General features: G+C 50.9%; 1 protein-coding gene across 2 annotated transcripts in view; it reads right to left on the bottom strand.

The window, feature by feature from the left end:
* Positions 1-14,013, bottom strand: part of TMEM181 (transmembrane protein 181) — a 402,172-nt gene that overhangs the window by 106,240 nt on the left and 281,919 nt on the right. For both annotated transcript variants that reach the window (XM_085612151.1, XM_085612152.1), the window contains exons 7-9: positions 7,644-7,724; positions 7,127-7,226; positions 5,217-5,347 (exon numbers count right to left, since the gene is read on the bottom strand). In XM_085612151.1, the coding sequence (XP_085468277.1) occupies positions 5,217-5,347; positions 7,127-7,226; positions 7,644-7,724 (312 nt within the window). The remainder of the gene's footprint in view (positions 1-5,216; positions 5,348-7,126; positions 7,227-7,643; positions 7,725-14,013) is intronic.

A 14,013-nucleotide genomic window follows, 5' to 3' on the forward strand; every position in this document is an offset into this window, starting at 1 on the left:
TCTACCAAGTGTGGGGATGCCAGGACCCCCAGGAGCTGTCCTGACCTGAGGTACCGGAGCCAGTTGCGAGCACCAAGGCTTGTTTGTGTTCAGTCAGAACACCACCACTGCCAAAACGTACCTGCATGTCGAGGAACTTCAAGAGAGACCAGCTCCCCAATCATAGCATTTATAGAGCGCACTACATACCCGTGAGGGTCTCAAGGCGCTGGGGGTGTGGGGGAGCTGCCACTGTTCGAAGAGCCAGGTCTTGAGAAGTCTCCTGAAGGTTAGGAGGTCTTCGGTCTGCCGCAGGAGGATGGGAAGGGTGTTCCATGTCTTGGCGGCGAGGTGGGAGAATGATCTGCCGCCGGCGGTCACTCTTCGGATGCGGGGGGACGGTGGCGAGGGCATGGTCTGCGGAGCGGAGTTGGCAGGTGGGGGTGTAGAGGCTGAGTCGGCTGTTGAGGTACGCTGGTCCGGTGTTGTGGAGTGCCTTGTGTGCGTGGGTGAGGAGCTTGATGGTTATCCTCTTGTTGATGGGGAGCCAGTGCAGGTCTCTCAAGTGGGGTGTGTTGTGGCTGCGGCGAGGGATGTCAAGGATCAGGCATGCTGAGGCGTTATGGATGCGTTGGAGGCGTTTCAGGAGTTTGGCCGGGGCTCCTGCGTAGAATGCATTTCCGTAGTACAGTCTACTGCTGACAAGGGCCTGGGTGACAGTCCTAGTTTCGGTGGGGATCCACTTGAAGATCCTGCGAAGCATGCGGTGGGTGTTGAAGCAGGAGGAGGAGACGGCGTTGTCCTGCTTCGTCATGGAAAGGCTGGAGTCGAGGATGACCCCTAGGTTGCGTGCGTGGTCGGTGGGTGTAGGGGGTGCTCCTAGTGCAGTCGGCCACCAGGAGTCGTCCCAGGCCGAGGGGGTGGAACCGAGGATGAGGACCTCCGTCTTGTCAGAGTTCAGCTTCAGTCACTGTTTCTCATCCAGTTGGCGATGGCCTTCATTCCTTCATGGAGGTTGTTTTTGGCGGTGTGGGGGTCTTTGGTGAGGGATATGATCAGCTGGGTATCGTCGGCGTAGGAGATGATGTTGAGGTCGTGCCGTCGTGCGACATAGGCGAGCGGTGTCATGTAGACATTGAACAGCGTTGGGCTGAGGGATGAGCCTTGGGGTACGCCGCAGATGGCCTCGGTGGCTTCGGAGCAGAATGGGGGAGGCAGACGCTCTGTGTTCTGCCGGAGAGGAAGGAGGTGGTCCAGTCCAGGGCCTTCTCTTCGATTCTGGCGTAGTGGAGGCGTGTTCGTAGTGTGCGGTGGCAGACTGTGTCGAAGGCGGCTGACAGGTCCAGGAGGATTCTCCATTGTCAAGCAGGGTCCTGATGTCGGTGGCGGCAAGGAGTGCAGTTTCGGTGCTGTGGTTGCTGTGGAACCCGGACTGGGATGGGTCCAGGATGCTGTTCTCCTCGAGGAAGATGCTTAGTTGCTTGTTAACGGCCTTTTCGATGAGCTTTGCCGGGAACGGGAGCAGGGAGATGGGTCGGAAGTTCTTCAGGTCCTTGGGGTCCGCCTTGGGTTTCTTGAGTAGGGCTTTGATCTCTGCGTGTTTCCAACTCTCCGGGAAGGTCGCTGTCTCGAAGGAGATGTTGATAGTTTTTCCGGAGATGGGGTGCGATGGTGCTGCTGGCTTTGTTAAAGATGTGGTGTGGGCAGGAGTCTTCCGGGGATCTGGAGTGGAGTGGATGGTATTCATGATCTTGACGGTGTTGTCCTCGTTGATGTTGGTCCAGGAGAGCAGGTGGTTGGTGAGGGTGGTGGTCGTGGGAGCGGGGGTCTCAGCGGTTGCCGGGGTGGTGACGGCATCAAAGCTGTCATGGATGTCTGCGATCTTGCGATAGAAGAAGGTGGCCAGCGAGTTGCACAGGTCTTGTGATGGTGGGATGTCGTTGGTGTTGGAGCTGGGGTTGGAGAGTTCCTTCACGATGTTGAAGAGCTCTTTGCTGTTGTGTGTGTTGTTGTCTAGGCGGTCTTTGAAGGAGGTCCTTTTGGCGGATCTGATGAGGTGGCGGTGTCTCCGGGTGGCGTTCTTGTGGGCTGTGTAGCTTTCCAGTGTTCGTTCACGGATCCAGTTTTTTTTCGAGTTTTCGGCAGGTTCGCTTGGAGGCCTGGAGGTCTTCGGTGAACCAGCTGGCTTTCTTGCTGGTGTGGGTGTTGGAGGGCTTCTTGAGCGGGGCAAGGGTGTTGGCGCAGTCGTCGATCTGAGGCTACGGGCTGTGGCGTCGGGGTCAGTCGGGTCTGCGGGTGGACTCTGGGCGAGGGCGGTGGTTAGCTGGTCCTCGGTGACTTTGCTCCAGCGGCGACGAGGCATCTGCTGGGTGTGGTGGTGTGTGGTGGGTTTCTGGAAGGTGAAGTGGATGCAGCGGTGGTCGGTCCAGTGGAGTTCGGTGGCGCGGTTGAGGAAGACGTGGGAGCTTGCTGAGAAGATGGGGTCAAGCGTGTGGCTGGCGGAGTGGGTAGGTGTTGTGACGAGTTGTCTGAGTCAGAGGCTGGCGAGGTTGTCGATCAGGGTGGAAGAGTTGGAGTTGTTATTGTTCTCGAGGTGGTAGTTCAGGTCCCCGAGGAGGATGTAGTCCGTGGAGGCGATGGCGTGTGTGCTGATGAAGTCGGCGATGGAGTCGCTGAACTGCGGTCGGGGTCCGGGGTGTCTGTAGATGAGGGTACCTCTGAGGGTGGTGTTGGGGTCGGTGTGGATCTGGAAGTGCAGGTGTTCGGCGGTGCTGAGGGTGTCGTCGGTGTCTGTCGATATTTTGAGAGTGTTTCTGTGGACAATGGCGATTACTCCTCCTACTCCGTTGGTGCGGTCCTTGCGGGTGATCTTGTAGCCTTCCGGGATGGCTATGGCGATGTCGGGTGCCGAGGAGGGGTTCAGCCAGGTCTCCATCAGGAAGGCGACATCTGGGGCGTTGGTGTCGAGTAGGTCCCAGAGTTCGACGGTGTGTTTGCGGGCTGAGCGGGTGTTGAGCAGGATGCATCTGAGAAACTTGGGTTCTTCTGTGGGTGGGTTGGCGGGCCGGATGCTGGTGAAGCTGCAGTTCCGGCAGGAGAAGGGTCCTTGGGTGCGCTTCGGGACGGCCAGGCAGCAGGTGCGTGATCGTCCAGCGTTGTGTGCGTGGAGGGTGCTGGAGCCATAGCGGAGGCGGGCGTCGTGGCGTTCGCAGGGCCAGGGGGCCTGGTGCTGGGCGCGGTTCAGGCGCGGACGGGCGCAGACGGGCTTGCCTTAGGCGCGCCTTAGGCGCGCCTTTGGCACGCCCGCTGCGTGGCCTCCATATAAAGGGTTAAAGGAGGGAGGAGCAGCTGGGAGGTGAATGGGCACTAAGGGGGCGGGAAAAAGAAAACGGCGGGAGCAGGCACAGCGGGATAACAGAGAAAATGGAGGATGAAAGCACGTTAACACATAATGAAGTTACAACAATATCAACAGGGGGAGGAAAAAGAAAACGGCGGGAGTGGGCACAGCAGGATAACACAGAAAATGAAGGAGGAAAGCACGCTAACACACAATAAAGTTACAACAATATCAACAGGGGGTGGCAATTACAGCAGTGGCAAAACAACAGCGGTGGCAAAGATGAGCAGCAGTAAGAGGTGTGGGGAGCGGCCTACATTGAACCGGAGTCAAGGGTTGCTCCCAGGACAGGTAAACTTGAACTGTTGGTGCTTTCTTGCACCTTGGCCCCTACTCACCTCAAGTCCAGAACAGACCTGTAAGTCGTCTGTAAGTTTGCCTATGCAATGTTTGTTTGTCCTACACGATAACATTACCACGTTCGAGGCTCATACCTCAAATCTGATAGCTGTCCTTTTCTACTGTTTCTACTGTAAAATTTGATAATAGCCAAAGTACTTACCTGAATCCGATAATCCTGGTGTCTAAAAGGATATAATTTTTTTTCTTTTCTTCTAAATTGGCCTCAAGTTTTTTCTTGATTGTGTGTACAACAAATGCTTAACACTACCCTCTGATAAACTTAAACTGCTCCCCCACACTACCACAAAGAGCATTTGGGGATTATCAATTTAAACCCTGTAACGCCATCTGACCCCGAGGGGGACCCCCCGGTGCATTCTACCCACACAAACACAGGGAATGGTTAAGTACTTCTGAAATGTACCCCAGACTAAATCCTACGGCCGGGAACAGTCGCAGTCGCGGGCGGGGGGGGCACGGGTGGCGGGGAGGGAGGGAGGGCGGACGGGGGGGTAGGGATGGAGGAGGGGCAGTGCTGAAGGGGGGGAAGGGGGGGGGGAACTCTAAAGCGGAACGCAGACGCCCTCCTATGTTAGTGGCAAAAGTGTAGGTCGCAATATAGTTCGGTGTTATGGTACCCTGAATGTCGCTGCCCAGCCTCCGGGATGTGGGCTCATGAGCTGTGTACGGCGGTCTACATGACCACGAGGAATGGGGCGCTGGTAGAAGCGATGCAGGAAAAGTAAGAATGTACACTGCTGATAATATTGTTCTGCAATAAAAACGGTTTAAAAAAAAAAAAAAAAAAAAATCAATTTAAACCCTGTAATCCAATAAATGTAATCTGGACTTTCTACATGGTGTACCTCTTTTTGGTACACTACTAAAGCCGGATTCCTGCACTGGTGGACAAGAAAGGCTGAATTAATCAATATTATAAAGTATATTTCTAATTCATGGCAACATTCCGATTGGCAGCTATTATCACACAAGGTTGTCTTGATTGAGGTCGATTATAATATTTTTACACAGCATTAAAGCGAATACCTATATTGGAAAACGAGGCTTGCTAGCCAGTATTAAACTCCCAGACAACAGTTAGAGTTCAGAAAGGCGAAGTTCGAACAACCCCCGTTTCATTAGTTAAAATAATTTGCAATAAAAACTGTTTCTTTTAGGCAACATGACTAGAGAGTTTTTAGTCATTTCAATGTTGGTACCACACAATCTAAAGCAGACTAGTATCATTCGCTTTTCACCCTTGTCAAAAGAAGCAATACAAGACGAAGGCTATGACTGTAACCCCCTTACAACCTGTTCCTTAGCTTATTTTGGTGACAAAACATGAGCTAAGCATTTACCTTATAGCAGAAAAATGCTCAAAACTCAGACAGACAATCATTCAACAAATAAATATGCTTTTCAATTAAAGTGTTTGATTGGAGATGTAGCAACAAAATACCCCCCTATTTTTTTTTTAAATCCCATTCCCCACCTGCACTCGTATCCCATGGTAGACACACAGCCAGAAGAGCAACAACGAGCAAAGGAAAATGGATTGGAAAAGATCATCCAACATTCCTGGAAACCAACTATTCACAAGGAAGGAGAGTGGGAAAAAAGGGTCTGCAAAAAGACAAAGAAACAATAATTAGTTATGAAAATCTGCACAGCATATACAACCCTGAATGGTGTGTTAAAATTGGGGACAAAGCCATCATCACCAAAAACCCAAGTACAATCAGTATGAATGCCAAGAATTGACAAGCCTGCTTTTACCATTCGAAAGAAGGTACTAAAAATAGTTAAATGTGAACTTAACTTACAATACCCCAAACATACAGGTGTTGCGGCTCCTCCCTAAGTAGGGCTTGCTCCACAATGGTAGCTATTGATCAGTCTTGATTTCTAGGCTTAGTGGCATTATAAAGACTACTGGTGGAGATCCTATTTGCAATGTAGGTCTTTAGGAGTTATAAGGGGCATTAAATAACATTGGCCATCTTGATAAAATGCCCGGACTGGTTTCTCTCTTTATGAAAAATGTATTTGGCCAGAGCTCGATCCCATTTTTCTTTGTGCTTCTATCTTTTGGCTCCTAGAACACACAAAACATTACTTATTCATACTTAGAGTGATGTGTATGTTTGACTACTTTTAAATTGTTAAATGTCAAGTTCTTATAATGATGCTGATGCCTTTACTGAGGTTGGATGACAAGATGACAAACTGACAGACTGAAGAACTGGCTAACTATATGCGTACCAACACCCTTAACTAGAAAGCATATTAGACCAAAGTGATCAAAATAAGTGGTGGTTCTAATCCTGGCAGTGTGTCAGATAGTTTGAAAGAAATTCCACTATCTCGCTCAGGTTTGAGAAATAAATACAAATAACAGCAATACATATTCTTGGTTGACCTACAGCACTGCACCATGCTTGTCAATGTCTTGGTACCTCATGAAAAGCAATGAACAGGTTAGAAATTCTGCTGCCATACATATAGACAAACATGATGGGCATGACTTTCTCAACCAGCATTTTAGATTTGCAATGGTTCCTAGCAACAAAGCACATTCTCTTCAAAGCATGTGTCTGAGCCACCAGGCTTACTTTGTTCTTAGCACGCTTAAACTCTCTTATGCTGATTGATACTAGGATACACATCAGTTAAGCACGACCTATTGGCTTTTCCTCCAATTTTAAAGATAATTAAAAAGGGGAGGGAGAGAGGGGCCTTAAAAGGCTGCTCTGCTGAACACACTTCTATATTTTGTCAAAAATATAGAAGATCATTTTGCTTTCAGACAAGAGCTTAAAGCATGGCTATTTCCACTCTAGTGCTCTACTTTAAGCAAAAAGATTATCCCAAGTGCCTACATTAGCTTACATAATGGAAAGCAAGCAGTGAATGTGTATCACATACACTACACTAGGAAAAGACCCAAGAACATGCAGAGCAATAAAAAGGAAAACAAAAAAACGAATCATGCTACCTGAGCGAAACTGGATTTGTACTATGTGTGTTTTCCAATAACAGAAATCTTGTGCTGTACATGTCTTTGAAATTGCTACTTTCATCTAATATGTTAAATGTTAGCATTTTTGCTAACATGCTTCAATATACATGAATCAATCAAGTCTAGCTTGCTATATTTTACTGACTAATACAGCAGCACAGCTTTTTCCTACTCAGAAGTCGGATAAAGAATGCAGCATGTAGAATTCACATCTACTGTATTTCATGCAATTATACTTTCACCATGAAACTATCTTGCCTGTCCTGAGACACTATTTGTTAAATGAAATGCTAAACGGTTGCTAAAATAGATCAGATACTGGGTCAGTAAGTATTAGGTAAACCTTTTTAATTGACGAGATGTGATTTCCCAGTGCATCATACCATTATAAAGTAGAAGAAGAGGCAAAAGAATGGACATCCACTTCTGTTCAATTCCCCAGTCTCTCATGGAGAATTTCCGCAAGGAATGAGCAAACAGACACTAGAAATCAAAAATGACAAATATAAAAAAGATGTAAAAGGATCCCAACCTAGAATTAATAAAACGTTACTGACAGACAGCAAAGCAGAAATACTTCTTGTCATGGATTAGACTTTTAAGATAATTTATGCAACAACAGCTGACTGACACTAAGCACAGTGATACTGTTCAAGCCTTTTTAAGTGTCTTTTGAGACAGAAACCAGTTTGCTATTTAATATTATTCTCAGCATGAGACAATAAGGCTCGACACAAAATGCAATCTACATCTTAGCATTATCTCAATGGCCTCTCAAGATGCAGGTGAATTGTTGGCATCCTGCACCACAAATATTTCTATGTAGTTATTTTAGAACGTAGAAATATTTGACAAGAAAGCTTACTAACAAAAAGGTAAACTATATTAAGCGCTACTTACCGTGACCATAAACGTAAGAACCACAAAAACAAATCGAAACCATATTTCCACTTGCGAAAAGGACGGGTTGTAAGATTTCCACTGAAAAACAATTGTCAGAATTCAAATAAGGAGATGCACGGTGGGACAGCAAGCAAACATGACATAGTTGCATTAGTACATAGTTTGACACAAAAGACGTTAGGCTCTGATTAAATGGAAATTTAATGTGCATGGAAGGGCACACTTAGGAACATTTCCATGCTCTGTGCACTTTCAGAAGAAACAACAACTGCAACATTGTTGGATGGTTAACTCCTTCACATGGGTGTAGGAATACTTGCCTGTGTTTGTGTTTAAGTAAACTAATGTTTCAGTGCTCGGTGTGAGAGAAGGAAGACATTGAAGTAATTATTTTGCGCTAGTTCATAAACCCCCTTCTTTTATCAACACAGGGAACTTCTTACCACTTCATAATGGGAGTCAAGCCTGTGCAGTACTAATGCATTTAAAACAAGCATTGGCAAAGCCAAGAGGTCTGGGGGTTGGCTGCTAGCCTTTCGACTTTGTTGAGGCTTGTTTTGTTTTAAGGTTTTTCCAGAACTTTATTGTTGAGAAGTCTGCTGGGCCTGACTCAATCTAAAACGAACAGTGGCTAAAAAACATAAAACATGTTTTTGGTCTCAAAAAGCAAACATTGCCGTGGTATACTCTTATACTGTAGGGAACTACTTTGAGTGCGGATGTGCTCCTTGTGAAAGGTAAAATCTGCAGTCAGCAGCAGTGAAGTTTGGAAATGACTGACCCATCCTGTAGTGGTCGGACGAAACGAACAAGTTACTTACCTTCGGTAACTATATATCTGTAAGAAACATTAGTTAGTGATAGATTCCTTACCTTAGAATTACCCCCAGGCATCACACTGGATCCTGAAAGTTTTCATCAGCAGTACTCCTGCGCGTTGGAAGGTGGTGTCGTGTGGCTTCGCATCTGTTGTTGGCGTCCTGGTCGCCGAGATGACGTCACGGCAGCTACTTAGTCGCCACCCTCGCACGCGGACGTCAGTTCTGTACACAACTTTCCGCGCCAGGAACACAGAGCCATGCAAGAACCTGACCACTGGAACATTGAAACTAGGGCCCTGAAAGGGATGACCTTAACCCTAGAAATCAGTTCGCAGAACGGGGAGGATGGGTGGGGCAGTAAGGAATCTATCACCAACTAATGTTTCTTACAGATATATCGTTACCGAATTAAGTAACTTGTTCATCTGAAAGAAACACGTTAGTGATAGATTCCTTACCTTAGAATAGATACTCCAGCGATATCAACCCCAGTGGTGGGTCTGCGAATAAATATCACACCAGTAAGTCCCGGAGAACAGAACGGCCAAAGAAGCAGTCTCTCCGGACTTGGCTGTCCAGGCAATAGTGCTTAGTAAAAGTGTGCAACGAGGACCACGTAGCTGACTGACAGATGTCTTGTAAAGTGGCCACCACGTCCCAATGCCGTAGTGGCAGCCGTCGCCCTGGTGGAATGGGTGCGCAGCTCCACCGGAGGCTCCTTTTTGCCAGAGAATAACAGGATTTAATACACAAGACGACCCATCGGGAGATAGTCCACTTGTGTACAGCCTGACCTTTTTTAGCGCCTACGTAACCAACAAAGAGCTGGTCATCCACCCGGAACTGTTGTGTGCAATTCAGGTGAAATGAGAGCGCACATTTTGGGTCCAGACGGTGGAGCCTCTCTTCCTCTCTGGATGGATGCGGAGGCAGAAAGAAGGCGGGCAAAGTGATTGTCTGCCCGATGTGAAAGGCAGTGACAACCTTTGGCAGAAAGGATGGACGTGTCCTGAGCACAACCTTGTCCGGATGGACAGACAGAAAAGGAGGTTTGCAAGAAAGAGCCTGGAGCTCACTCACTCTAGCAGAGGTGATGGCAACCAGGAAAGCAGACTTCAAAGTTAACAGAAGAAGAGGACAGTTGTGAATAGGCTCAAATGGAGCGCACATTAAATATGTGAGAACCAAGTTCAAGTCCCATTGTGGCATTATGAAGGGAATAGGAGAGAAAAGATGAGTAATGCCTTCGAGGAATCTATTTACAACAGGGGACTTGAGAAGAGAGGGCTGATCAGGAAGCCTAAGAAAAGCTGAAATAGCAGAAAGGTAGCCCTTGATAGTGCCCAGAGCAGAGACCTGCTGGCCCAAAGAAAGAAGGAACAGAAGGACTTCTGAAAAAGGGGATCCACAGCCTTTGCTGTGCACCATGCCACAAACTTGTTCCACCTGCAGGCGTATACCAAGTTAGTGGAGGGACGCCTGGCTGCCAGAATGACACCACAGACTTCAGGAGGCAAGTCGAAAGGAATCAACTGCCACCGCTCAATCTCCACGCAAGGAGGTGGAGACTGGACAGGTTCGGGTGGAGGACCGTCCCCTGCTGTGACAGAAGATCCTCCCGAAGAGGCAGTCGGATCGGGGGATTGATGGTCATACTGAGTAGCTCAGGATACCAGACTCTTCGTGCCCAATCCGGAGCCACAAGAATGACTTGTGCCCAGTCACGCCTGATCTTCTTCAGCACTCTGGGCATAAGTGGTATAGGTGGAGAGGCGTACAACAGACCACAACTCCACTCGCGATGAAAAGCGTCGCCGAGCGAGTGCCGCCTTGGAAATTCCAACACGCAGAATTGCTGACATTGCCCGTTCTGTTCGGTGGCGAATAGATATAACCAAGGTTCTCCCCACTGTCGAAAGAGACCTTGCACCACCTCTGAGTGAAGACGCCATTCGTGATCCATTATGCACCTGCGGCTAGGGTCGTCCGCCCTGGAGTTCAATGAACCTGCCAGGTGTTGAACCACCAAGGAAATGCCCTGATGTTCCAGCCATGTCCAGAGGCACAGGGCCAACTGACATAGGGTCCACGACCCCACCCCGCCCTGTTTGTTACAGTACTACATGGCGGTGGTGTTGTCTGTGAACACCTGCACTACTCTTCCCTTGACAGAGGAAAGGAATGCCTTCAGGGCATGTCGGATCGCCCAGAGCTCCAGAATGTTGATATGGAGCCTGGACTCCGCCGGAGACCAGAGGCCTCTGATCTCCGCCTCTCCCATGTGGCCGCCCGATCCCAGGAGGGATGCATCCGTCACCACTGTATGCTCCGGTTGGGGAAGGGAGAGGGATCTGCAATTGACCCAATGCCGGTTCGTGAGCCACCACTGCAATTGTCGTGCAGTGCCCTCCGAGATCTGGATGTAATCGGACGGGTTCCCCAGATGCTGCGCACACCGGAACTTCAGGTCCCACTGCAGAGCCCGCATATGCCATCTGGCATGATCGACCAGCAGGATGCAGGAGGCTATGAGGCCCAGCAGCCTCAGGGTCATCCTGACCGAAACCCAGGATAGTGGCTGAAAGATCGAAATCAGTACCTGAATATCCTGGACTCGCCGTTCGGGAGGATAGACCCGAAAGTGTGTCGTATCCAGAAATGCTCTGATGCAGAGGAGCTCCTGAGAGGGAATCAGGTGCGACTCCAGCACATTGATGGAGAACCCCAGCAAATGCAGGAGGTCGGCCGTAGTCTGGAGGTGGGAGATGACTGTCCGGGGCGAGCCCACCTTCAACAGCCAGTCGTCGAGACAGTGGAAGACTGGAACTCCTGATCCGCGCAGATGAGCTACGACCACCGCCATCACTTTCGTGAACACCCGAGGGGCGCTGGTAAGGCCAAAGGAGAGCGCGGTAAACTGAAAGTGCTCATGGCCTACCGTAACCGCAGGTAACGTGGATGGGCAGGCAGGATGTGAATGTGGAAATATGCATCCTGCAGGTCCAACGCTACCGTCCAGTCTCCAGGGTTGAGGGAAGACAAGACCTGAGCCAGAGTTAACATCTTGAACTTCTCCTTCCGGAGAAAGGGATTGACGTCCCCGAGGTCTAAGATAGGACGCATGCCCTTGTCTTTCTTGGGCACCAGAAAGTAGTGAGAGTAACAACCAAGTCCTCCTTCTCGTGCAGGAACGTGCTCAATGGTCCCCTTGGCCAAGAGGGCCATGACGTTCTGTTGAAGAAGTGCCAAGTGATCCCCCGACATGCAGTGCTACTGGGGTGGCATGGCTGGAGGGGTAGTCTCGAGGGGAGGGAGTAGCCCCTTTGGAGTATTTGCAAAACCCACCTGTCCGAAGTGATGGTGCGCCAGTGGGGGAGGCGATAGCGAATCCTGCCACCCGCCTAAAAACCCGGACTAGGAAGGTTTGGAGGCAGCGGTGGAGGTGGACTGGCCCGCCCGCTGGCCCCCTGACCCGGCTCGGCGCGTCCCACGTCCACGCTGAGACTATTGCTGCGCAGGCCTGTGGCTCTGAAACGAACGTGTCGGGGCGCCCCTTCCGTGGCCACGAAAGGAGCGAAAAGCAGAAGGCGGAGGAGGGCGCGAGGCGGAAAGGCCCGAGGACGTGGCCGTAGCGCACGAGTCCTCAAAGCGATTCAACGCACTATCTGCTTTACTGCCGAAAAGACGATAGCCATCAACGGGCATGTCTATCAAACTGTTCTGGACATCCCCAGAAAAAACAGTTGTCCTCAGCCAGGCATGGCGACGGAACGCCACCGTCGTGGAAATCGCCCTGCCCTGAGAGTCGGCGGTGTCAATGCCACAACGAATAGCAAACTTGGCTGCATCCCTCCCTTCAGCAATAGCTTGAGAGATCACTGTCCGGGCCTCCTCCGGAAATTGAGGCAGCACGCGCGCCACTGTATCCCACACAGAGTGGGAATAACGGCCGAAGAGGCATGCAGTGTTCACAGACCGCAGTCCTGAACTGGCGGAAGAAAAAAATCTTCTTACCGAATTGCTCCAGTTTCTTGGATTCCCTGTCCGGTAGTGTGGAAGGGTATGCGCTCCGGGACGCAGAGGCTTGGACAACCAAGTTCTCATGGGTGGGGTGTTGGGGAAAGGAAAAGGGGGTCGCCCGGGGCCAGGAGATGGCGTTGGGCCAAGTTCCTATCCACTGGAGCCCCTGTGTTGGTCCTGGACCAGGTGCCTAAAAGAACGCCCAAAAGGGCATCGTTAAAAGGCAGCAGTGGCTCCGAAGAGGTAGCTGCTGGCTAAAGCACTTCTGTCATGAGGCTAGTCCTGACGGCCATTCTTGGGAGCTCGAGGTGGAGGGCCTCGGCCGCCCTACGCAACACCACTGCGTAACTTGCATCCTCCTCCGTAGCCACGGTAGGAGGAGAAAGCATGCCAAGGTCAGGAGAGGTATCAAGACCACTGGCGTCCCCCAACTCCTCTACCCAGTCCGGGTCAAACTCAATTAGTGCTGTGAGAGGGTCCTCAGACCCCTTCTCCGAAGGCTGATACAGGCGGAAAATAAGGAGGATGGACATAGGGAAAGAAATCCGGCGTCGGAATTGGCATCAAGCGACGCCGGTCTGGCGCCGTATCCATATCGGGACTGAAAGCAGGGGCTACGTCGTCCGGTGGGCCGGGCGACGTCAGAGGTGATGCCGGTGTGGTCGATGTCAGTGGAGGTGTCACAAGGTCTACCAGGCCCGGATCCATAGAGGTCCAGCTGGGCCGGGGCCGGAGCCGACAGCTATGCCGGAGCTGCCGGCAGTAAATGGCTAGAACCCCCAGTCAGGCCCGCGGGGCCTAAAAGCGCACCGGCGGGGCACGACAGCCCAAAGAGGCGAGCCATGGCTGACAGAAATTCCTGCAGCTGGGCCTAAGTCGCCGACGGACCCGGGAAGGGCGGGTAGGCCGGCGGCGACTTCGTAGGCTCTGCCGAAGCTGTGGGGGAGGCACCACCCACACCCTCACGACGGGAAGTCGGAGAGCGATGGCGTTTCTTCGACTTCTTGGAAAGCTTAATCTTACCTCACTCCGAGTGCGTCGACTTCGATCCCAATGAACGGTGGTGGCGGCTCCGCGACCGGTCCCTCGACGTCCCCGGGACCTTGAGCGGCACGGAGCCGCACTGCCGGACTTCTAGCTATTTTCAGGACCACTCCCGCAAAGTCTTCGGTGCCATGGTCCGGCAGTCGGAGCACGACTTGGGGGTCGTGGTCGCGCTACAGTCAGTAAAGACACACGCGGTGCGGGTCCGTCACCGACATCGGGCGATGACAGTCCCCGCAGGTCTTGAAGCCGGGCATCCCTACTGCACCAGGAGTCGATCGACTCAAAAAATAGAGACAAAAAGCCTCGATAAAACTCAGTCAAAAAGTGGCTGGGGGGTACCGCTCTCTCCGGATCTGCACTTGCTGGAGCGGAAAAAGAAAGAACTGACGTCAGTGCACGATGGCGGCGTCTAAGTAGCAGCTGCGACGTCATCTCGGCGACCACAACGCCAACGATGGACGCGGAACCACACAACGCCA

This window comes from Triturus cristatus, chromosome 6, assembly GCF_964204655.1.
Source record: "Triturus cristatus chromosome 6, aTriCri1.1, whole genome shotgun sequence".
Lineage (NCBI taxonomy): Eukaryota > Metazoa > Chordata > Amphibia > Caudata > Salamandridae > Triturus > Triturus cristatus.